Raw genomic sequence first — 25,862 nt, 5'->3', positions numbered from 1 at the left:
TTGTCGTCATAAATCATTTTATTTATGAAAAAGCATATTTGTAAGACAATATACAGTGTAACAGACCAAATGCAACAATCAAACCAATTCCATCGCTTCTACACAATTCTAACCTTTCAAAGAAGCCGTTTAAAATAAAGGAAACAATGCAGACTAATAGAATGGTAGTTCATTTCTAAAACTAATATTTCTGTGTATTCTGCTGTCCCGATTAAAAATATATATATATATACAAATCACCTAAAAGATAAAAATGACCAGAATTTGCTGGGGTACCACGCATCATGAACAGGAGAGAAATGTTTTTGGAAAACATAAAAAAAAAATCTTTAAATGAGGCTCCACATTGTTATGGTAGAGTAGTAAATACAAGTCACAAAGAATTTTAAATGTGGATTAGTAAGAAAGTAGGTGTAAGAGCTGCTATTTTTGGTGATAACTATCCCATAGTAAAACGCATGTAGGTAATTATACAACTCAAAGAAGTAAATGTGTAGCGTTAACATGTTATTATCTGTGTCTGAGGTTCAGAAATAAACAGGGTACTAAACCATCAAGCTGAATTGAAAGACCAGTTCAGCTGTAAGAGAGACAATGACTTACAAATTACTTAAAATTGTAAATGCCAGCGGCCTAACCACACAATGCCCACATACCACTAAAAGCGCCTTTCTTGCCGACACACATAAATGACGAGGGAGTGAAATACACAACAATCAATCTGTAGTGTTCTGTAAGATACCAAGAGTTTATAGTCCAAGGATCTCCGCAGAATTAATGGAACGTCATAGAGGGCTACAGCAGCTGCTTGAAGTTCAGATAAATACAACAAAAATGATGTTATAGTTACTATAAACCACAATGAGGTTGAGGTGCACTGTTAATATGTTTCATATTAAGCATTGTTACAGTAAAATTTTAAACTGTAACAAATATTCATATATGATCCACGTCTGCGTGAAGCCTTGTGAATTTGCAATGCGATTCTCGAGTCGCGGGGAGAGCAGTGCACGTGCTTTATGAATCAGCTCTTACCGGGAAATGACCTTAACTTCAACTGTAAGCAAAGGATTGGTTTTCTGCTGCAGTAATAGACCCAGAACTAATAAAAAAAAAGAAAATTTCCCACTATTTGTTGTTTGGTAAGATAAATATTTAATTCCCATTTTTTCATGTGTCTGAAACTTCAATTTGCAGCATCTTAATTGCATAGCAAAATGAAGACCCTGGCAAGAGAGGCAACGTGTTCATATGTTGGGACAGCGATTCCACCAGAGGCACTAAAAATTGGTGCCACTGTGGAATATTAATAACAAGCAATGAAGCATGAAAGGCAACAGAAACAATGTAGACCTGCCTCTCGACATTTTTGAAAATGAGGTAGAAAAAGTGCGTCTTCAGCGATATACATTTTTCCATCCGTTTTCCTATTAATATTTTGCTAAATGGAATAAAAAAAAACATCACAGGCTTAACCAATCCCATTAAGCTTTCTGTGGGTAATTAAAGGTGTATTTTTATTGATAGAAGAAGTGATATATAACTCAAGAGGAAAGAGCTGTATTGGCATCAATGTCCTAAGGGCCAAGGGTAACAATTCAAACCAGGGATACAGCTACTTCCCAAATTGGCTTGTACCCCCAGCTGAAGATATTGTGCAGTAGAAAGAAAAAGAAAAAAAAAACCACGGACAAAATAATTCAGCAATTTGGGGGGGGGGGGGGGTCCATCAGAACCACTGTAAAACATTCAGCACTTTTTAACTACGTCCTAAGATCATTTTTGTAGGTTTCAAAATTATGTACCTGGTAGATGGCAATCAGCAAAGAAGGGAGGACAATGCTAAGTTAGACGGAACAGCACTAGCCTGCTGATACCAATTCCATGGTCACATGTGGGTGCAAAATCCAGCAAATTCTAAGGAAGGCAGGCAAACAACCAGATTTCTATTCCCTAGGTCAAGGGGAGCTGTGCTGAAAGGGAATTTTTATTTTGTGGAATGTGTATGAAAACAGGGAAGCATAGTCATGGTACATAATTATACATTCATAACAGACAAGAACGGACAAGCCATTCTCCTGCTTTGAGCTCCCTCCCTGCAGAATGCACAATGTCTTGCGAGGAAATCAAGATAGACGGGGTCACTGGGCTCTCTCAGAGATGAAACCATCCGTGGGCTAATTCAAGGACACCTCTGCGAGCCATGTAAACAAAACACAAAATTACAGAATAAAAAGTATTTTAAATTACTATCTCTCATGTCTAATAGGAGCTCAGTCACAATTATATACACATATCTACTGCCATAGGGTGGTATCATAAAAATAAAAGTTAAATCCAGACAGGAATTGCAAAGGGCTCCAGACAGTCAGTGTCTTTGCATAAGTGTTAATGCTACAACATTTAAATCCCAAATTCCATCCACAGTTGGAAAATTATCATCAGGATCCTTCCTACTGCCCCCCCCCTGCCTGCCCAAGTGAAACACACTGATTCTCATTTACAAATTTAATATAAACCACTTTACCAAAGGGGGAGGAGTTATTGGCCTAAAGGTACTGGGCTATCCCCTTAAATGGGGAGGCCACTCGAAGAGATAGCGGGGTCCCAGCAAGCTGGCATACTGCATATGAAGTAAGACGAAGACTGAACATTGACTGCTGACTGAGACAGGCGAAATGCTGCCTTGGTCACTGGTCCTATGGCATGCCTCACATTATGAACCATTGGATAAAACTCTAGGAGGTTAGGAGGATGAGGCCTCGTTACCACAGTCCTCCATGTAGTGTGAGAGGAGGACCAAGGCGTTTAACGGGATGCACAAGCATAGACGTCCTGTTACATTCTTTAAAAAGGGCCAGTGGCTCTAGTGACTCGGTTAACTTTCAGTTATTAAAACCTTAAACGAGATCAAAGATTCCATTAAAAATTTAAAAAGGCGGCCAGAATGTAATCTTTCTAAGCAGCGATGGCACGTCGAACGGTGCCTGGCATGTCAGTCGGCTCAGAAGCTGGACCAGAACAGAGCACTTGTGCTTACGGAAAATAGGCCACGTTCAGGCAGCCATTACGGCAGAGCTCTTACCAAATCTGCCCGAAATTACAGGTTGTCACGGCAGTTCCCATTCACTGGGTGTCACTGAGAGTGAGACCCTTGCAAAGTGCTGCAGCTCCTTAAAAAGGGATAAACTGTAATTACTAGTTCTAGTCTTCGAGCAAAAAACAAAAATACAGATTTATATCTATCTTGAAGTCCACCTTCATTCTGCAATGGAAGGTTCATCTTATTTCAAACTATTTCCCAGCAGTCTATGCTATTGACGGTTATAGGAGAGACGCCTGAAATTCTGAGCAGCACCTCGCTCGCTGACTGCTCCATGGTTCATATCATTAAGGGTTATTCAGCCTCAGGACCATTCAGAAGAATGTGGCGTTTCGGAGCTTTTCAATCTTCAGACATGGATTGAACAGACGTGGGGTTCGGTCCAAATAAAAAATAAAATAAAAAAAAAAACTGAACAGATATTGGTGGGGGTGACCACAGAAAGTTGGATCTGTCGACATCGCAAAGATGGTCCAGTCCGTGGTCGGATGCAAAAGTCCACGGAATGCAAGACGGTGGCTTCACCTCTAAAGCTGTGTGCTGTTGCTTAACTCTTTATAAGAGATTAAAGGTTATCACAAGACCCCAAAAACCACAACGCCCACTCCCCACCTCAGCAGAACATCATATTACAATCGTATGAGCTTCTACCAGGCTGAGGGCTCTGCGATGCCGTGACTAAATCATTCGACGAACCACCGAAACTGAAGAGGAAAACCAAAGCAGAAGTAAACAACCTCTACAATCGGCCAACAGATCAGTCTGGGGGAGTCCGTCAATAAATGCTCCCGTTGTCCAAGACCCCTGTGCTGGTGCCATTCCATGCTTCAGTCCAGGTTTGTGTCACCTGACAGGGGCCGTGCTGGGTGTGCGGTCAGCTCTCTTTGGTAGCTCAATGTCACCAGTTAGCTTTTACTGCTCTGATGTCACTGACCAGGTTCTGAGCCAAGCAGATTCCAAATATCTACACAGAAAAACACACAAGACTCCAATACATCAGAGATCCAAATCCATTTCCGTTTGCACCAATCAGGAAGAACCAATGCCCTTCCCTCACATTTTTTTAATAAACTGAATACATTTCCAATCATATTGACTGACCAAAAATAATCCAAGACAAAAATACAGTCGAGAACCAGTAGATGGCAGCCTTTGCCAAGGAAAATAATAATGAGCCACGTCAAAAGAAGGAACAAGGTATAAACAACTAAAGAGGCTGCATGAGTCCAGGAGGCTGCCGGACGCAGTGCCTCACCTGTAATAGTGCAATGCCGACAAAAATCCCAGCCACAGTGATCAGATGGTCCTGAAGCCACTTCTCAAACTGGCCCACACAGCCCTTGGTGTAAATATATCTTTGCTGGTCAAGATCCTGTAAAAGAAAAAAAATAATAATGAATCTGCGAGAGACAAATATACACACATAGCTTATTAAAGGTGATTCAGGGATCCAATCTGCAGGGAAAGCAGCAATACTGTTCCTGTTAAAAAATAAATCACAGTGACAATCAGCATCCCCTGTAATTGGCTCACTATCTCTTTAAATACAAAATGTCCTCCCTTCTGGAGCCTGGGAGCCGCTGTGATGTACATGGAAGGAAGAAAGGCCAGACTAGAGAAACAGCCTTACAGGGGTTGGCTCTATTATGGCCACAGCTGACGCCGTGGAGGTGCCGGTTCAATAAGGAGGCCGACCCCAGCAGCAGAGCTAGAATGAAGGGGAGGGGGGAGGGTGGCTGCGCTGACATAGCCCTCCCTCTGGAAGCCCCTTTTGTTTGCGTGGAACCGCACCAAGGAAATCTTTTGGCTCCCTCAGATAAGAAACAACAGAGAGGACCTTTACTATTGAAATCCCGGTTTCTTGGCAGCCGGTTCAGCGGAAGGGCGTGGGAGCAGACCTTAACCCCCCACCCCAAGCCGGGTGACAACGCCCCAACGATCTTTCCCCTGGAAACAACTGCATCCTTCTAATTAAAAGGAGAAAAAGGTTCAGCTTCAAACAGGTGTTTAACAGTTCTGGGTATGGATTAATAAGCAGAGAGTCGGCCACCACTTGTGACCTGCCTACTCAGCAATAACATTCCAGGACGCCCCCCCCCCCCCGCCCCCCCACAAAACACAAGCCCGTCATTCTCATTTGATGTTAAAATTCACATTTACAGTTTGATAATATAAAGAACCACAGCCTTAATTATGCTACAGACATGCAGAGTCTTATTAAGAAAAGCCACACGGGCGGTTCTTCATAAGATACGGATCCAAGTTAACAGGCCTGTGCTTGTCTATAGGGCAACACTGCGCACAGGAAGAGAGGCGCTGAACGCTTATTGGACTTCATGCTGCTCAGTTTACACTCTCTCCGTCTCCCTCACCACACCCAGACAGAAAAGCACAGCCCTGGTTAAAACCAGCTGAAACGGCAATTACAGACTCTCTCTCCCAGGCTTAAAACAGGAACCTAATTACTACCACTGAAAATAAACCCAGTGCAACCGAGCTGGGATCAAAAAGAGGGGAAAACTGAGCATTCTCTCGGTGCTGAACACCCAATAAGACACAGCTACACGACAGCTACGTCAGCAGTGAGAAGCCTTAATCGGCAAGGTGCACGTCCTCATGGTTCCCATAATACATGTATGCAATCAAAGGATTTAAGGCTGAAGTCTGAAAACCTCATCGCGGTAAATAAAACTGTTCTGGGTCTGCATCATGACGATAAATATACAGGCATTTTTGAATGAAATATTGAACATGAAAACCAATGCATTTATAATTGGCTCCTTAAAATTGGTTTCGAACAACAGGCGGCACTCACCCCTTGAAGTCGGACGTCGTAGCCACACTGCGTGTTAAGAACATCCTCCTAAAAAAAATTTTTAAAAATCACATTTAGGGAAAGCAAAACCATAATGAGGATGATGATGACGACACGTGTAGATGAAGACAGACGACCCCCCCACCATCAGCTCACCGCCGGATCCTTGACACAGCAGGAGAAGGGAACTCCACATCGCTCTCTGCTGGGGTTCAGCTCTGTGCAGTTGAAGTAGATGTTGAGATTCCAGTCGTTGGGACCGTGTGCACCACAGCACGACCACTAAGCATTGTGGGTTCATTAAGAAATGACAAACGCAGTTACATTAAATAAATGGATTCGCATTACCTTGGCAGTAAAGTGCAAGCAAAGCAGACCCAACGTCATTATCTCATTTAACTTTTGAAAATATATTATATGCCAAATATTTCCTAGCCCGACTGTAGGGCCTAAAATGTGACACTAATCTCAGAAGTCTGCTAGCTAGACAAGAAGGAACACTACAGACACAGGATTGAACAAAAAGGAAATTTCCGTACAAACGGTGTAAAATTAGGTCACCTCCAAAGATGAATAGGAAATGTTAAATCACAAAAGCAAAACTGACATTTCCCAGGGGAAGTAACAGCTTTTGTCTTGCTGTTTTTAATGGAACAATCACTGTCTGTTTTGACACAAAACAAAGGTTGTCTCTTCAACACGCAACGCGTGGGTCTTTGCAAATTATGCATTAATCCCGTGATTCAAACCATTGCTCTGCATGCGAGTCTTGCTAATCACGAGTGCATGTCATTAGATTAGAAAATAAGACTCTTCAACATAGTGAAAAATAAAATGCATCCCAAGAGCAAAAGGAAAGCACAACACATTTCTAAGGACACGGGAGACGGGGAAATCTATGTCTGCAATGTGACAATCGTTAGAAAAACATTTCTGGAGAAACATTCCAAGTACAGCCGAGCTTTTCCTTCACATCGGCCAAGTTAAGGTGTAGATAATCTCTTGAGTGTGAGAAAGGCGCTATATAAATAAAACTTATTGTGTGTGAAGAAGCTGCAGGAACAAGCTTGCAGGAAAGTTTAACAAGTGTCTGAAGATTTTTCAAAAAGGTTAAATTCTGCAACTGACAATCTGCACATTTCATTTGACAGTACTATTCATTTGCATATTTAAAAAAAGAATAAGAAATTAACTGATTTGCTCCCCAGTCAAAGAGTCTCCCAATTTAATAAGCCATAGTGAACATTTTAGTATCTCTTTATATTGTTGTATGACAGGCTAACTGGATGCACCACTAACATTGCAAAATTAAGAGGGGCTAGAGCTTTGTCTTGTTACATCCCCAAAGAAGAGGCTACCTCTGAGGACCATGTGGAACAATAATATCAAAACCCATGGTGAAAACCTTACCAAAAAGCTCAAGATAAACTCAGCTCAATGTGTCCAGCCGTGCAGACAACTGTGGCATGGCTACAAAACCTAATTGTCAACTCACGTATTCTTGGGCGAAGTCTATGAGGTTCTGGAGGTCAATATCGTCACGATACGCTTTGACGTTGTTGTTAATGAAAAAATTAAGCTGGTCTTTAATCCAGTCCTTGAAAACGAATGCTAGGATCCCAGCAGTCAGTTCCAGGAAGAAAATAAGCCCTAAAAATACAGAAAACTGGAGAGACAAAGGAGGTTCTGCATTATACATCGCGTACATTTTAAAAGCTAGACCAGCACAAAATAAAACAAACCATGACATCACAAACCAATACAAGGACAACAGAGAACACAGAACTAGCTACAGTTTATCACCGTTTTATACCACAGTATATTGTTCATTATGCAAATTACTTATTACTTAATTATGTAACACTAAAAGTGACTATTCCAAACTTTTGGCAAATACTATTTTCTTATTGGTCCAGAAATGTTATGTGGCTTTTGATTAATTTCGTGTAACTGCATGGGTAGATTAAGCAGCCTAATATATTCTATATTAATGCGTTTTAATGCTAGTAAACATGCTAATATAAAAACCGGTGTGAATTTTCACTCATAGATAAGCGGTAATAAACGCAAGCGCCTATATGTTGACGGTTTCTGTTGTAGCGTAACATATTTGCCGCTTCCAGTAAGTATCCTGACCTGACGATCTATCCTTAAAGGGACTATATTTTTAAGAGCATGATTTTTAAGAAAAATCATTTTCACCTGAAAAATTAACCATGACTAGTTTATTCTATTATTATTTTTGCTCATTAGTAAGAAATAAGTAGAATTCATTTAGAAAACATTTGAAGATAACAAACGTACACAAAAGTACATCGCAAAGCATAAACTACACACAAGTATAAAAGATTAGAGTTAAAGAACAATAGGAATGAAAGTGATAGAAAATTGTAAAAAGAAAAAAAATGCATTACATCTAGCTGTGAGAAAAGTAAGGGATTAAGCATGATGAGGAGTGCAGTTACACAAAGCAGAGGGCCACATTACACCAAGCAGTCATCGATTATTTTGTATAACCGCACACCTCATCGTGGTTTATCCCTGACTTATAAAATATTGCAACTCCCACAAGGAGCACTTAAATGAAAGAAAGATTTCACATAAAAAGCTAAGCTAAAGCCAGAAGCATTCTCCTTAATAATGAATGAATTTGCATTGATCTGGAGATTAACATCGGAAGGAGGTTCACTTTCCCTTGGTTTGATTAGTAAGACATTTACGGTAAATACTTTCTACAGTAATGGCAACGTCAAACACTCTGGTCATCAAGATTTTTCTGGCCCAAGCCATTTATTCCCATGGAAGCTCAGTGCACAGAAGCCCTGAATTAATCAATGGATAATCGAGAAAAAGCCCTTCATTGTGCAAGACTGGACTGGATGGCCGTCTGAGAGTTAGTTACTCAAGAATCATCAAGAGGAAAAAGGCCACATTTACGCAGCTTCGGAGCAGCGAAAAGGTCACTCACACAGCAACATGCGGGGGAAAGGGCAGCTGAAAAGAGAGGTATTTCTTTTGGAAGGAAATACTTCATATCAAGAGTGAGAAAGCTTAAATTTAAAAATTAGAGGCTGCACGATAAAGCAGGGAAAGAATCATAGCTAAATCTATAAAACTATATATTGTTTTTTTTTCCTAATGAGCAGAAAGCAAAAATTACGTTGCACATAAGGCTTGACGAAACACTGAAAATGAGTAACAATTTTCCGATTAAATAATCGTCAAGTATAAACGCATATCTAAAAAATTGCGTTTAATTCTCCAAACCCGAAGATGTTTGTACACGGGAAAAAATGGGCAAATATAGAAAGGGAGACAACAAATAATCCACCAGAGAATCGAACCACCCATCAGACATACTGGCATAAGTGAAAATTTTAACTCACAAATTTCAGCAGGACTGTGTTTTCTCTCAGGGCTCCGATGCATCCAGCAAAGCCCAGGATGAACATCACCCCCCCAACCACAATGAACAGCCACACAGGATCAAACCCCCCCATGTCCGTTATGGATGAAATGTTTGACAACACCCCCTGTGAAATGTAGAAGAGGACAAAAGAGGACAAATAAAAGAAACATCAAAGTATGTGTCAACCAAGGAAGATTTGAGTAAAATCTTATTTTTCACTTCAAGATTAGACGTTAATTTGTTTCTTTTAATATACATTTGTGAAGCAACTAGCATTAATGTCATAATCGAAATATTAATCTGCATTAAACCTAAACCGAAGCTCAGTCGTGACCGAGTATGACTACAGGAAGAACGATGTTCTTCCTTTGTGTTTCAAAGGTCAAAAAAAGGTCACCGGCACATTCTCAATGAAAAGATGTCAGGCTCTTAACTGGTGACATGAATAACTCACCTGACAAATCAGATTATAGTGGCATAAAGACACGATAATCACGTGAAAATGAACAGGCCTCATGCTGATGGAAGTTTTTCATACGAGTCCTGAGATGACTTGGATTTTCAGTACTAAAAACCTTTATTCCATTAAGATGTTAACGCTCAAAATTTGACACTAAGAACACAAATCATAAGACAGTCAAATATCTTGAAGCCGTCTTTAAGCATCTCTACTTTTCTCATTCACAATCCATCCCTTTTTTGGCAGGCTTATACACAAGGAGACCTAACAATTTCCTCAGTGGGCAATAAGGAGTCATTAAGAACTGCGGTAAATTGCTTCCCGTCTCCTTGCCATATCTCGTTTATGACTGGCACCAACCGCTCTCGTCCTCGATCAATCGTATCTCCCGTAAATAAGTCAGCGTGTCGCTATGGCTACCAGCTAAATAATGAGTGTCGGCATCCGTAGCATTGCACATCATGTTCTTCATTTCTCGGCTGTGTACTTGCCTTTTCTGCCCATGCCCAGAGTCCGATGCCCAAGAATGCAGCTCCAAGCAACTGGAAAACAGAAAAACAAAACAAAAGACACACATTAAGTCAGTCAGCAAAACAGGGCAGGATACTGAAATGTGCTGCCAGACAATATGGAACATATCACACACACTCCCAATTCTCAAACCACCTTACCCAAGAGAAAACAGGTCAGCGACATAGTGGACCCCACCCCCAACAGACTCAACGAGAAGCTGCAGGAACGGTTTTAACGTCAAGAAGTCGCAATTTATTTTTGCATTGGTTTCATGTATGATATTGGCGGTCTTAAGATCCCATAGCAATTTGACAGCTTGATTACAAGTGATCTGTTTTAACGGTCTATTTCACAGTTGGGTTTAAGAGACTGCATTCTGACGACAAGGTCAGTTACTGTTACGCTGCCTCTAATCTGCAAGCGCAAAACTAGCACCTGGTGAACACATTTTTACGTAACAGCATCTGATGAAAGCACATGAAAGGGCTACTGAGAAAACCATGCTTCCACTTTGGGAATTACACATTGTGGATTTTGCATGTGAAAATCATGGACTGCTACTGAAGGATTTAAAGGATGTCTCTCTTACAGTGGAGTTTGAGAATATTGCATGTATGTTCATGGGGTTAAATTTAATATCAGGCTGAGAGCAGTCATGCCCAACATTATACAATTAAGTCTGAGCCTGTAGGCACCAAAAGTGCCTACACTACACACTCAGAAAGAGTGCTTTAAGCACTCGATAAAGACATCAGGAGAACAGACACGCGTGTCACAAGAACTCGGACAAAATATTATTTAAGGTTAAATTCACAGGATGAATGTTGTGACATGAAACTGGCCTGGTTTTTAAATGAACAGAAATCATTCCATATCTGTCTTCTGGGGAACCACATCCTGCCCCCCCGAGGCGGCTCTCTGTCCTCTAAAGTTTCATCACCTATTAGGAAGAGCATTTAAACTTGGCCCAAGGGCCATTCCAAAGTACTGGGACCAATAAATATTATTTAACAAAACAATACACATTTGTGTTTCCCAGTGAAGCAACATTTTCTTTAAAGTTCTAATACATTTTCCTGATAAATCGCATTACTAATGGCATTTAGCTTTCTGTTATCTATAATATGTGCAAAAATTACATTTAAATTTATCTGTGGGCTGATTATATTAAACAAAGTTCTCTCGCTACCAGAGCTTTTGGCTTAGATTTTATACTGCAGAGAGTAACCAGTGAAAATGCACACATGCAGCAAATTATCCATGATGCACTTTTAGAAGGCTATTTAAATGCAAATGTAAACTGGCTCCATCTGTTCTTTTGTCCTCTTTTTATCCAGAAAAAAACAGCTATCCACACCTTCACAGCGAGGGAAAATAGTTTCAATGATCTATCTTTTAAAACTGAACTACCACCTGGACAAGATGCCATCAGCCCCTTGCCACATTCTCCGGTCTGTTTTTCGAAACACTAAAATGCTAGCTGCAAGAAGCCAGAGCTACATGCACGAGACACGCCACACAAAACAGAAAGACCTGTTAATGACAGGCATTACAGCAGAAGCTGGGGCATCGCAGGACTTCATTATTCAATGAATACGGGGACCAAAGTGACTCAAGCTGAAGTGTCATCACTGTTCTTTTAGTGTTCGAGGCAGAACAGGAACGTGCGTTGGCCTCCCTTCCTGATACTGCAATCAAAGCCTCACATCCGAACCATTCACACATCACGGCATACCTGCAGCATTATTGACAGGGGCAGTGGGGTTCAATTACAGGTTGCCATGGGGAACCGTCTAATACGCTCCTCGAGTCCCCATGTTACCCATCAGGCAAACATGACACTTTGCAGCAGCGAGAACTAACAGCTAAGTTTTATGGCTTTACGCGGTACGGGGCCCCCTGTCAGGTGTTCGATGTTATCGACCCATCTGGGACGTTCAGACACTAATCTTTATCTCCCCGCCTGCTCCTGCTTGTAGCCAAGCACCCAGCGCTTAAAACGCCTCCCTTACCAACACCAGGCCTATCGACGTACATGTGTGCTGGACGGGAGCACATGACAGAGACGAGGCCCACAGCTGGAGCTTTTCCACTGCCAGCAAGAACAGAGCAGTGCCGCCAACTCACGGTTTTCCACTGTAAATTATCTGTACCTGAACTGACGTGGCCTGAAAATGTAACAAACCCGAGCAGAGCTCTGTCACCATCATCTGACAGGTCGAAATGCAGGGAGATAGCGGTGTTCTGCGCATGAATCATCTGAAGGAAAAAGCACATACTGTATAAATTATTCACTATTATTACTATCATACATCACAAAGCACTGATGCATTCCTGGTAACTCGGAACTTGAAAAAACTAATTCAATCAGGCTAAAGAGGTACGATGTGCATTCCGTCCTACCTAAGTCTGGGCACATGATGGGGCACTGTGTGGACTGTGGGACCAGTACCACACCTGGAAACCAGGGCCACATCCCAGAACAGCATTACCACAGCAATGCCCATGTTGGGCAGCACCTCCATAAATAACGTTCCACAGTGGTGCCTGCGGTTCACGAACACAATCCGTTCCAGGAAAGTGGCCGTGAACCAATTTGTACACGAACCAAGGCAATTTTTCCCATAAGAAAGCACTGAAATTCAATTCATTCATTCACAAGCCTACCAAATAATTGTTAATTAATTTTCTTGTGTTTGTAGTAAAAACGTCAAAGAAAAACACGACAGGCCTATAGTGTGGTGACGGGCGGACCGAGGCATCGCGGGAGCAGAGAGATATGGAGACTTGCTTGTTGGGGAAATCATGCTCCTTATTAACAATCCTTAAAGCCTTTGTAGTGTTGTTGTTAATGTTAATGATTGCATTTCCCTATTGTCGCGCATGTGTTTACCCATGTCCTGTGTATACCCGAACCAATCCTTGCGTGTATTTAGCGTCTGTAAATCTCCCACCGTGTGTATCTTGCAGTTTGGCGTCTGACCACCTTGTATTTCCCATCTGTGTATTTGGGTTCGGTGCTCGTTGATTGCCTGTTGTGGTTTTTCTATTTACAATTGCACGTGGGGCATGCTGGGATATGTGCCCCACCGGTGCTACATTAGTATAAAAAAAAAAAAAAGGAATCTGGTCAGGGAATCTGTTCGTCGCGAACCAATGCATTTTTTTCCACAAAATTTTTGGTCGCAAACCAAATTGTTCATAGACCACAGCGTTCGTGAACTGCAGGCAACACTGCAGTATTTCCCCTACCAATATATTAGGGGGGTACCCCGCCCCCAACCCAACGGCACCTCCCACCAATTTCATTTTATTTTTTATATAGCGCCAGATCACAACCGAAGTCATTTAAGGTTACCTTTCCTATAGAACAGGTTTATACGTTGTCCTTTTATTAAACAAACTAAATAGCCTTAGGTTATTTATCTTATTTACACAACAGCTTGTCATCTTTGTCTCTACACGGTCGCATGTTTACAGTTCTCAGAGTTCCACTCCGACGTGCACGCACAGTCACGTGCACGCACACGAGCACACTTCCACCAGACAGAGAGCGCGCGTCGGAAAATATGTCGCGTCAACCACCTGAAAAGCAAACAAAAATATCTGCGTTTTTTTAAGTGCTCCCAGGGTGATAAACGCGTTTTACAATGGTATTTTCTGCTTTGAACTATCACTATTCTAAGCTATCAGCTATCATTTTCAAACCCTAACAGTTAATGTATTTGCAAGTAAAGACAAACATCGTCAACAGGCTGCAAGGAGGCCATCTAACAGCCTGCATGCAGATCCCAGTAAATGGGCCAGACGTTCCTGACTTCCCGTATCAAGAGGCTCTGGAAATGTTCTTCCAGAAGCTCCGAAAGATACACTGCAGTGACAAGAGCTGCACACTTTTTGGATAATTGTCATAAAAAGAAATGTTCTGATGTTTAGATCAGTTGTTATATTAACTGCTGTCATTAAAAGAAACACCTGAACACCATGAATCGTGTCGGTGTCCATCTGCCCCCCCCCCCCCAAACACTGTAAACCTAGAGGAAACACTGCACTGCACATACTAAATCACTATGCCCCAATAACCCTCTTATTCTTTTATACAATATTAGCATTTATTTGCATAAATGAAGTTATTTTTTAAACATCAAATGCAATTTTAGAACATTTATTTAATGTGATATTGCAATGAGGTACTTCAGGAAGACAATTAAATTTTCCTCTGATATAACAGTTTATAAAGCTATATTTTTTTTTCCATTTTAAAACCATGTTTTCTTTTATACGGAAATAATCCCCAGGCTGTTTTTCACAGTCCCACAGAGGACTTTGGAAAAAGGCTAAACAGATGAATGTAATTTAACAGCCCACCCCTCAAGCGGTTTGTATGTTGATCTATCAGCTTTTTGTGGAGTGGGTGGGGGAAGGCATTTCACACATCACATGCAACAAAGGGGCCACGCTGTCGGGTGGGGGGACAGGCACAATTGAAATACAGAGCTCAACTGCAGACCACAGCAGTGACATGAATGTGATCTAGCAGAGTGAAGCTGCACCTCTCTCTTTCTCTCTCTCTCTCACACACACACACACACATATCTTTGTGGGGACCGTCCATTCACCTCTACATGAAAAACGCTAATCCCAACAACGACCACCTTACCTCCTACCCAGCCCTAACCTTAACCATAAGGGCCAAACTAAAACACAAGACTTTTGGCATTTTTAGTTTTTTGACTGCAGTCACAGACTTTTATAAATTTGAATTTCCTCTTGTGAGGACAGAAAAACATGGTCCCCACAACGGACATTTGGCCTCCACCATGAAATGTATGCCCTGACACACACACACACACACACACACACACACACACACACAACATTACTTAGTCTGCAACCGAACTGCATGAAAAATGAAGGGCACCTTTTATAAATCTGCGCTGTTCTAAATCAGAACCTAAAAAAAAAAATCCTTTAGGCACTGCAGGTCAAAAACGAAGGACAGAATCTAAATGCGTAAAATGCAGATAATATTCACTGTGGGGGGCCCAGCTGGTCACTTGCGTGTGATTCCAGGAGGTGCGGACAGCAAACGCAAAGGCTGGCAGCTGCAGCTGGACCCCTGCACACAGGGACAGAGGGCACTCCGGGGACGCGAGACGCAGGCCAAACAGTGACGGCGGCAATTAACCAGACGTGCAAACGGGTCTGGCCTGACGGTGGCAGGCCTTTTGTCCAGCGCCTCAGAGCACAGGCGCGTGTGTGACACCATGACCACACAGAACTGAGCACAATAAAGGCAGCATTGAAGGCAGCGAGGCCCAAGCCTCTGGCAGTGCATGGGAACCCGGGATTGCAATGCTGACACGCTCTGCTTTAACCCTGCCGCTTTCACGCACGCAAGGAGGGAAACAAATGTGATGCATCCCCCCCAAACCCCCCCCTCATATCCTATTGTTTCGGGAAGAAAAAAAAAGTCAGTAACCAGTAAATCCACTTACACAAAGTAAAATAAAAAAAATAAAAAGAGAGAAAGTGCGTCAGTGAACCATTTGCCTATTCTGTTTTATATCAAATGCAGATCTGAACCTTCAAGAGTACAGCAAAAAAACTGAATTCACTCCCATGAATATAATAAAGTTTCAGAGTGCTGACCACAACAAGGAATCGATAGAGAACAAAACTGTTCACACTTTGCTTAATGTTATTATAATATTTACTTAATATTTTAGTTCTGAACCTTCTAAAAAATTATAAAAGACTAAAAATCAAAACAAAACTGAAAGATAAGAAGAGGAAGCCCTCAATGTTCATTGCTGTTTCAGCCAAGATCTATGTGGAAAAGGGTGGGGAATCGGAACTGTGAGCACAAAGGAAAGAAGGAAAAGGACCTAAACCTTTTTCGGCAATTTATTCCTTAACACCAACAGCACAAATCAAATCACAGACATGTCACGTTCGGCAGATATCATGCCGGTCATTCGGGAATTTGATACAAATGTTGCTGGGGGTCACAGTTTGGGGGGGGGCATCTAAAAAAAACATGAAAGAGGAAAGGAAGGACCACAATGGAGGGACACTCACAGTAGGGGTCAGAGGGGAGAGCTCAGCTACCTCCCTAACAACATGTCGATGTTTGGGGACTTACAGAGGTGGAGTACAGGGGGCATGGGTGTGTGTGTGTGTGTATGGAGGGAGGGGGGGTGTAACCCAACAGCAGGCAGGCTGACATCTTCCTCACAGTTAGAGAAGAGCGGCCAAGCATGTACCACGTTCATAACACTCACCACACACAAATCAGGGAATAGAAGCCCCACAAAAATCGACTGGGTGGCCCACGGTCCTTGCTCCAAAATATTGAGAAAATAAATGTCTGTGTACAGAAACCACAGACACTTGGGGTCCTCGTCTAAGAGGAAGCTACAATTACAAAGGCTGAGAGCGGAGGGGCAAACGACGGGAGCCACCTTACACTCATCGTGTTGGCCGGCCCTTTGTCCCCGAGCGCTAACACAAAAGGTGACAGAGACAATGGCCTCCCTTATACCAAAGTGTCCTGTTCCTGCATGCTGCCAAGATCGCTTCATCACAGCTTAATGGGTCCCACACGTCCGAAGCAAAAATACGATTTCCTCCATGTGACTCATTTATTTCATACGAATAAACGCATATTTACGGAACAAAACGAAATGGATGGAAAAAGCATAACTGAATCAGATAAAGGAAGGACAAAACGAAAACCTTTGTAAGCACCGAGACCAGAGATGCACAATGCAGAGAAGCTCCTCACCAGGTTTTCGACGGAGATGCTGGCAAACAAGGTGTCTGGATTGATAAGCATTGATGAGCCCCTCCAGGATTTATGTAGGTTTAAAGCTAGTGCAGCCCCTGAAATCTGCAGCAAATCAAGGCTTCAGTTGTACCGTCACCTAGATGTGCGGTTTCCCACTGAAGATAGAACAAATAAACATCTCATAATAAAATACAACACAACAAAAATACTGGTTCTTAGTGTAAAAACATAATTATATACAGGCCCTACATGTAAAACATTACGCCACAAGTTCAGCCTAAATTCCAACTTCACTGTGAAAGGTCTGATTTTCCTTCCACACCCTTCCATGTTTACTCTGGTACAGACTTCCTGTATAAAACAGCTGTCACCGTGATAAGAAAGGCTGATCTCATCCAACCAGTTTCAGATAGTTCCCTGTTACAGCTGCTAAGGCGGGAGGGATGCGGGAGTGCTAGAGTACAGAAACACCTTGTTACTACATTACTGCCACAAGAAAAATACACCACAGTAACTCCTAAACCTGGCTGGTGGCTACAATGACATTGATTAAAGCTGAAGGATCCTTTTTTTTTTTTTTTTTTTTTTTTTTTTTTTGGGGGGGGGGGGGGGGGGCAGGATTAACACAATTGTTTTCCAGCTGAACCTAATGTTATTAGTATATAAAGTAGGATGGAATTAAACCACTAAATGAGTAACTAATCAGATCGTTTTGTTCAATTTTGCTCAGTCACGCTCTACGTGAACATACATGGAACTCCTGCTGAGGAAGACTTTAGTAAGTATTAGGTTAGCTTTCATTCTCTACATATTATTGTAAAATGCTGTGTAAAAGATGATCATCTGCTGTGTGTATCTCCAGCAAAAAGGCAAAACAAACACTGAATATGATATAGAAGAAAAAAAGAAAAGTTTCCTGCAAAATTATCCTCAATAATCCAGCATAATTTGTGTAAGCATTGTAATGGGGGATTAATGGTAAGGATTCAAAACTCATCCCATCTAGCAGGGTCCACATGGGACCAACACTAGCTGTATAAACCGCAGACTCCCTCCACGCCCACAATCTTTCATTCCCTGGACTGTACGTTCTTTTTCAGCACACAAAAGTCTTTGTACAAAAAGACAAAGCTGTGGCTTTCTTCAGGAATGAAATACGGTGACTTATTGTCTTCACCACAGAAGAGAATCAATGCAAGTAACTCTGGCCTCCATTTTTCCCATGTCAGACAAGGAAATCACTGGGATGCTAACAAATCCACTATTGTCACAATGTGTTTAGATAATATGGAATATATCTCTACTTAGAGGACAAACAACACTAACCAAAGAAACCATCTGGAACCTTAAAATGCGACATAGGCTGCTCAAGAGAGAGAGAGCACCTTAAAACGTACATTTAGTGTCACCACTGAAAGGAGTCTAAGCCAGGAACAACCTAATCACCACAAAATAGTCAGGTTCCAACTACAGCTTTTTCAGGGTAGTGGGGGGAGGGGGGGGGGGTTGTCCGGAACCCACAGTTATTACTTTACTCAGACTAATCCTCATTTCATGTCCTATGAACAATACTGATCCACTGACTGGAAATAACTCAGTCATAATATATTGAACAATCAGTCCAAGGTGCCTCCCAGTCAGTCATACTAAATGCAGCAAGAGCAAGGCTCAGAGAAAAAAAAAATCTACTCATTATACTATGATTTCAGGCGCCATGCATGGCGAGCGATATTTTACAACCTCTGACTTATTAGGAAAAGAACAGATGCTACAAACAGAAATGTGTGGGCAGGTTTGCAAATGCATAAGATAAGAAAACAAGCATACTGAGCCAGCATACATACATGGGACAATATGTACACATACTGCAACAAAGCCGAGATACGTCACATTCTGCATTCTAACTGTGAATGAGAGTATGAGAAAGAGAGCGAGAGAGGGAGGCAGAGAGAGTAAGAGAGAGAGGTAGAGAGAGAGAACATGTGGGAAACTAAGAGATAAGACATTATCTACTGTCATTGACTTAAAATAAAGTAATTAGATATCCATGACAACCTAAACAACCTCTGTCTGTCTCTCTCGGTCTCCCTCTCTCACACACAAGTTATACAAGTACACTAACTTTTTCAACTCTAATAATTTTTAGAACATTATTTATCTGATACCTGTTTCACTCCTAATACAACTTAAGGAAATGGATTTTATTAGGAGTTCATATAATATGTATATTCGCTCGTTGAATTGAGACTATATCCCTCATTACTTTTTTTTTCTTAGCTCATTATAATTTTCGTATCCACATTAAATTTCTATAAAAACAAATGACTAAACCGTAAATATAATCTGGGACTGATCATACTTTAAGCACAGGGAGGCATGCATCAGGAATTTGAGGTGAAAGTGATATGTAGGTCTGTAAATGCCTGTTTCTTGAAAGATTTGCTGGGATCTACTTGCCAATCAGCTTAAAGTACAGTCGACTTTTGTATCAATAATTTGTATCAGTAAAGGAGGCAAGGATGCTTGATAAGACTATTAATAATGAAATATAAATTATGTAAAATTCCCAATGATCTTCATCGGGATAAGTGATAAGACAAGTTAACAGAAAAAATAAATGTTGCTTACAGGTGGGGGATTAGGTGGATCCAGAAATGATACCAAGCTGCCCTTGTAGGTATGTTTTCCCTTTAACTGGGAATTTTAATTATTATTTATTTACTATACCTCACCAGCTAACGGACAGACAGTGCAAATGAGTATACAGGTGACACTGAGCTGCACTCCCAACAGAGCACCTCCCACAGAACAAACTGGTAGAGGTTACTAGAAAATATTCACTCATCATTTTACAGCTTGTGAAAAAAACCATTACCTTTTACCAAGCTCAGCTGGGTTTCATTTAACTTAATACCATACTTTCACCGAAACAACATGGTGAGTTACAGCTTGGTAGCACAAATCCAATAATCCCAGCTAGCTGGACCACTTGTCCGGCCATGTAACCAAACAAAAAGCAAACTTTGCCCATCAGCACTTCATCAGTATTTAAAGTCCAAGTATATACACATGTAAACATCTGACATGGATCCAGCACACATTAGATGTTACAGAAACGACGATTCCCGATTCCTGTTTGCTGGGTGTGGGAAACAGCATCCCACCTGCGCACAGCCAGCTAAACAGAAGGAGACCATGGGACAGAAAGTGGGAACTGTCAGCCTGGCAATTCATCAGGCAGAAAAATTAATACCATACAGGTGGTGCTCAGTGTGTGTGTGTGTGTGTGTGTGTGTGTGTGTGTGTGTGTGTGTGTGTGTGTGTGTGTGTTTCTTTCCATAAACCGAAAAACAAAATGAAATGTCCAGAACCAGGCCTGAACTGTTGAATTGCAAATGTTGATTCCAAATATTTAATACGTCCACACTTCACATTCCGATAAAAACATTTCCAAGCCGAATATAAATACATTCAAGTCATCCGAATAGATAACGTCTTATGATAAAATGACGAACATTACCACTGTAAAGAAGAAAATCAGTACATTAATCATATGCATAAAACTCCGCTCCCCCAGTGATAAAAATTATTTTTTTCTAAATTTTACATTTTCGAGCCAAGGTTTCAACGTAGAATGAGAGCTGGTTTTTTAACTTAAGCGTCACTGACAACCAAGAACAGCATAAACTTTCTTAAGTTAACTAATAGTGCAACTCAAGGCGAAAACAAGCAGTCCTGGACTGATATCTAACACAAGCACTTAAACGCCCAAAGCAGAGTGAATAACCATGATACACAGTCTCTTAAATTACAAATATATAATGAACGGAAGATAAAGTAGAAAAGCAATACAAGGTTTGAGTTTCCTAAATGTCCGTTGACATTACAGAGCAAACAGGCGTGTTCCAAAGCGAGCGTCGAAGTTCGGCGGGGCTTCACGGTGAGCAGCCCGGGGAGGTTAAGAGGCCCGCAGTCGGCCGAACCCACCACACACCGGCAAAGCAACTCCGCTCCGGCAGCGCTGACATCTTCGCATTTTACCACAGCTTGAGACGGGGGCTGCGTTTTTAATGTCGCCTCCTATATAAAGAGGGACGCTAGCAGTAAACGGGACTGCGGGAAGTTCGGCCGCAGCCTCTGTTTCCACAGACGTTACAGACCGGGCGCTTCGGCGCACCGTTATCCGCCACCCGGCGCTAAAGTGCCGGAGTCCCGCCGTTGAAAGACTCGCAAAGGCGCACAATGAGAAGGTGAAGCTGCCCCCCACTTACCCAAAATATAATGTTGAATCCGAACAGGAAGTATTTAACACAGCAGCTAACTTCGGCTCCTTTGAAGTGATGTTTCCTGCTCATCCTTCCCTACCTACCGCTAGTTACAGAGCTAAGCAGGGCGGCTAACTAGTTAGCGACGGACTACCCTCAATCACAGCAGCCTGGGTTACGGTTAGCTGGTCGGCTAACAATAGCCCACACGCGCCGGGGTTACTGGCTAGTCATCGGTGCGTGAAATTCATCTGCAGCCTGATTAGCTGGATAACTAACTAGCAGGATACTCTAGCTGGCGCCGTGCGGTGATCGGGGCGAAGGCGAGGACGAGATCCGGCTCTAGCGCCGCATTCGGAGCGCCGATCCTCCAAATGGCATCGAATCTGAGGGCGGCCAGTAAATATTTAGCTGTTTTTTTTTGTTGCTTGCTTGACGGCAACCTTGTCTCGCTGTCATGGGAGAAAGGGAAGAAAAGACTGGAGTGTGTGAGCCATGCAGAGAGAAGGCGGCGCAGATCACAGGGACCTCTAGCGGCGCCCCATGGCGCTCCTCATTGCATCTAATCCAAGTCCCACCGACACCTAAAGAACCACGGTGCTCTATCTGATGTCGAAGTTAATGCAAGCTCATTAAGTTTATTACGTGTATTAATAATATAAATCCATCCATCTTCCAACCACGTATCTAGTACAAGGTCATAGGGTAAATGAAATTATGTTGTACAATATTAATTTCTTCATATTTTATTTCAAAGAGTATACATCCAGTGCAGGATCAAAAAGCGTTTAGTCCATCACAGGACATTGAGGACAGGAGACAATACAGCAAGCCATCACTGGGCACACTACAAGCTACATATAGACACTAATCAGCCTAAACATGTCTTTAAGAGGAAACCCACGCAGATAAAACCCAAACTCCACTAACAGAGTCAATAGTGGTATTTGAACCGGCAGTACTGGAAGCATACAGTGAGCGCACTAACCGCTGAGACACCACAACAGTGATATACTCTGGTAGACAGGATGTCATAATGGCCATGATTGTAAGAGAAGGTGTTTGAATACATTAATTATCAGGCAACTGCTTTTTCTAAGGATGATCCTTTTCTAACAATTATTAGGCAACCAGATTATTTTTCTCAACTCAGTTTACAGCCTAAGAATAAGGAAATACTTTATAAAATAACAAGTATAAAATATTCTGTCCAGTCACTTGCAGCCTCTTTCTCATTTTCTTTATTTTTTCATGACCAATTTCAGCTGAAGCAGCTGAATCTAGTCTCCTAGATGCTGCTCAGATGTCTGCTGTTTTCTCGTACCGTAAATCTAACACGTCAGAAGGGCCCGCAAGCTCTCAAGTGAGCAGTGGCTCCAAGTGATTATTCAGTCGTCTTTAAGACATTGCTGACCAGCCGAGCAGTGCAGTACTTGAACATGTGTGATGAAGCTGTTCCCTGCATTAATGTTACACATTCCTGAAAGAAACTTTTTTCTCTTGAAGAAAGTGTCTTCCTGAAACATGCATTATTTTTCAAGTCCAATTTTAGCCTAAATGCAATTCTAAAAGGTCAGATCAGCTTATGGTTGATAATTTGATAATAAGAGCTTACTTCATCACCCCTCTCTACCAGTATCCTACCCCTCACCTTTCTGGTGCCGGACTGGAAACAGTCTTATAGTTTTTCTCAGACTTCTGCTTGTGTATTTCATTATAATTGGCTTATGTCTCAGCCTCCCTGACCTTAGTGACACCTCAGTGCACTGTATTCCTTGTGCTCTGGCTGATTCTAAGAAGGCTGCCGTTCTCAAAAATGCCAGTACTAGAAGTTAAGGGCTCCCTGGAGGCTGGAAGCTTAATTGTTCCTCATCCTCAAATTAAAGTTCTTTTCAGGCTTTTCTTCTCATTACATTCTTTCTGACCCTGTTAACTATCACAAACAGAGCATTTGCTTGTGGGATGATCCTATTTTGCAATTTCAAGAGTCTTACTTCCTTCTGAAAGGCGTTTTATGATTTTCTGGGTCTTTTAAATCTCTTTTTTGGTCCATTTTAACTGCAATAATAACCCAGGTAAAAGGTATGTCTCACTTTAAGCCATGGTGTCTCACGATCAAGCAATTACATTACGAGATCTGTATCCATAAATCAACCTCCACAGTGGCATTGTAGAACATTCTGTCATGGGATCACACACCTAAATCACATCGCTTGATTTTTTTGCCTTCTCTGTATAATAATAATAATATTGATAAAGTTCAATAGAACATTAGTGATTTTGTTTGCAAAAAAAGTGATGAGCTTTACTGCTTTCTCCCCTGCTGGTATAAGAGTTTAATTCATATTAATATTTCTTATATGCTACATTATACGTTACAACTGCTTGCTTACATCCTGCTATCGAATGATAAACATACACAAAATGTATTCAATAAAGAAAAAGATATTGAAGCTAAAGAATTTTAGTCTTGCAAGTTTGTTCTGACTGTAACAGTAATAAATATCCCCTCATCTGAGGCAAGGGGTGCTGGCAGGGGGACTTAGCTGGGGATCCATTTGGATGCCTTTAACTGGCACTCAAGGCGGGGGACATCCTTCAGGAAAATGTATATAAAATATGCAAAAGTGAATATCGGAATTTGAGAAGTGGGTTGGGAAAACAGATCAATGGGTGGATTTTCATAAAGGAAGATATCTTTGCATGCTTTTGGCTCATCCATCCACCTTCCACCCACTTATCCTCCACTGGGTTGTGCAGAAGATGGTCAAGCTCGAGATTAGATCAACCAGCCATCGTCTTTTCCCCTCTGTGGAACCCAGCCTGGAGTCCTGGGCACAGGGTAAGAGAATGTCAATAATGGTAAGTGCTTAATTTGCGCAAGTACATTGGAATTCTTCTCTTTGCCCACCCCCATCTTGCTCTCCAATCATTAAGTCCCAGCACAGGTTCAGCCAGCATGCGGTGCCCCTGGAGCTGGGGGGGGGGGGGGCTACAGGCCTTGCCCCAGGGCCCATGGACATGTGACTGTTCTGTTTAAGCCAAGGTTCGAACCGGTGATCTTCCAATCACAAGCACAGAGGCTTAAGGGGCTGAGTCGCTCCCCATACTAAGGCAATCACCTCCTAGGGGGGCCCCACTCTGTGAACAGGGCTGTTGTAAAGGAGAGAACGTATGAACGATTCCAAGTGTCCTGAGTGACATGGGCCCTAAAACATCTGGAAGATAATTGGATTGGAATCTGCAGCAGCATCCTGGCTGGGAGTGTGAATGTCATCCCTGTGTTTGCACGGGACAGGCAGCTAAAGTGGCGCTGCTTATATTCCCATATTGTGCAAATGTGCACTGTAATTTCATTCATCCACCCATTTTGTAACTGGTTATCCTGGTTAGTGTTGCAGGACTGGAAGTTCAGTGATTAAAAAAATTACTTCGAAACACTGCCTCCTTGTGTATAAATCAGTGTATTACAACAATGAAAAGACATACATTTTCCATTGCTGTCTGTTCTCTCTCTTGTTCTGTGCAGAGTTGTGGGGGGTCCAGAGCCTGTCTGAGAAACAACAGGTGCAAGGCAAGGAATCACCCAGGATGGGGTGCCAACTCACCCCCCCCAGGGCATGCACACACACACACACACACAGACCACTCACACCTATGGATAATTTACTGCAATTAACCTCAGCATGTATTTGGACTGGGGTTGGGGGCAAACCGAAGAAGCTAAAGGTGGAGGCTCAAACGCTGGTGTCAGAGGTGTGAGGCAGCAGTGCTGACCACTGCGCCACCATGCCGCCCCTTACAGTGCTGACCACTGCGCCACCATGCCGCCCCTTACAGTGCTGACCACTGCGCTACCATGCCGCCCCTTACAGTGCTGATCACTGCGCTACCATGCCGCTCCTAAGAGTACCTTTCAATAAGAATAAAGAATTTCATCAGTGTATTTCTTAGTTTTAAATGTATTTTTAAAGTCTTTCAGTCGTGGGTAATTATTTATATTATATTTATATATATATATATATATATATATATATATATATATATATATATATATATATATAAAATACCATTTTCGAATTCTGAAGGCATTATCTGATCTGTAAGACCTTATTATCAGCCTCATCTCTTTAATCATTTTATTTTACTTTGAACATGATATTGTTTGTATCCTTTGTACAACAGCCTCAAAAGGAGAGACATTTAGTTGGCACTGTCTCCCATATAAATAATTTCGCTGCACAGTGTTTTCTGCAATGACATCATTCCATCTTTTACAAGCTGCCTGTGTGTAGATGATTATATTTATCTCTTGCATTAGAAAGCTTAAGTAAGTGGGCACTTGTAGACAGATTCACTGCAAAAGTCACCATAAGCACTGCCAGTTATTTTTAATATCCAATGTATGTTATTAGCTGGGCAATGTATTCATATATGTTAAATATTTTAGCTTAACAAAGACAGTACACAATATATTTGCATCCCATCCCTAAATAAGGCATGCGGC

At 41.9% G+C, this 25,862-nt stretch overlaps 1 protein-coding gene across 1 annotated transcript; it reads right to left on the bottom strand.

Moving 5' to 3' along the window:
* On the bottom strand, positions 1–21,902 carry tspan17 (tetraspanin 17). The gene is made up of 8 exons (XM_049029130.1): positions 21,362–21,902; positions 10,279–10,329; positions 9,305–9,451; positions 7,414–7,584; positions 6,075–6,200; positions 5,919–5,966; positions 4,359–4,475; positions 1–4,067 (listed from the first exon to the last, which is right to left on the bottom strand). The coding sequence occupies exons 1-8, from the start codon at positions 21,443–21,445 to the stop codon at positions 4,002–4,004; spliced, it is 810 nt and encodes a 269-aa protein (XP_048885087.1). The 5' UTR covers positions 21,446–21,902; the 3' UTR covers positions 1–4,001.
* Between the last annotated feature and the right edge of the window lie 3,960 nt (positions 21,903–25,862).

Source organism: Brienomyrus brachyistius, chromosome 10 (genome assembly GCF_023856365.1).
Source record: "Brienomyrus brachyistius isolate T26 chromosome 10, BBRACH_0.4, whole genome shotgun sequence".
Classification (NCBI taxonomy): domain Eukaryota; kingdom Metazoa; phylum Chordata; class Actinopteri; order Osteoglossiformes; family Mormyridae; genus Brienomyrus; species Brienomyrus brachyistius.
Note: the sequence above shows the minus strand (reverse complement) of the source record. Positions and strands in the feature narration are given on the sequence as shown.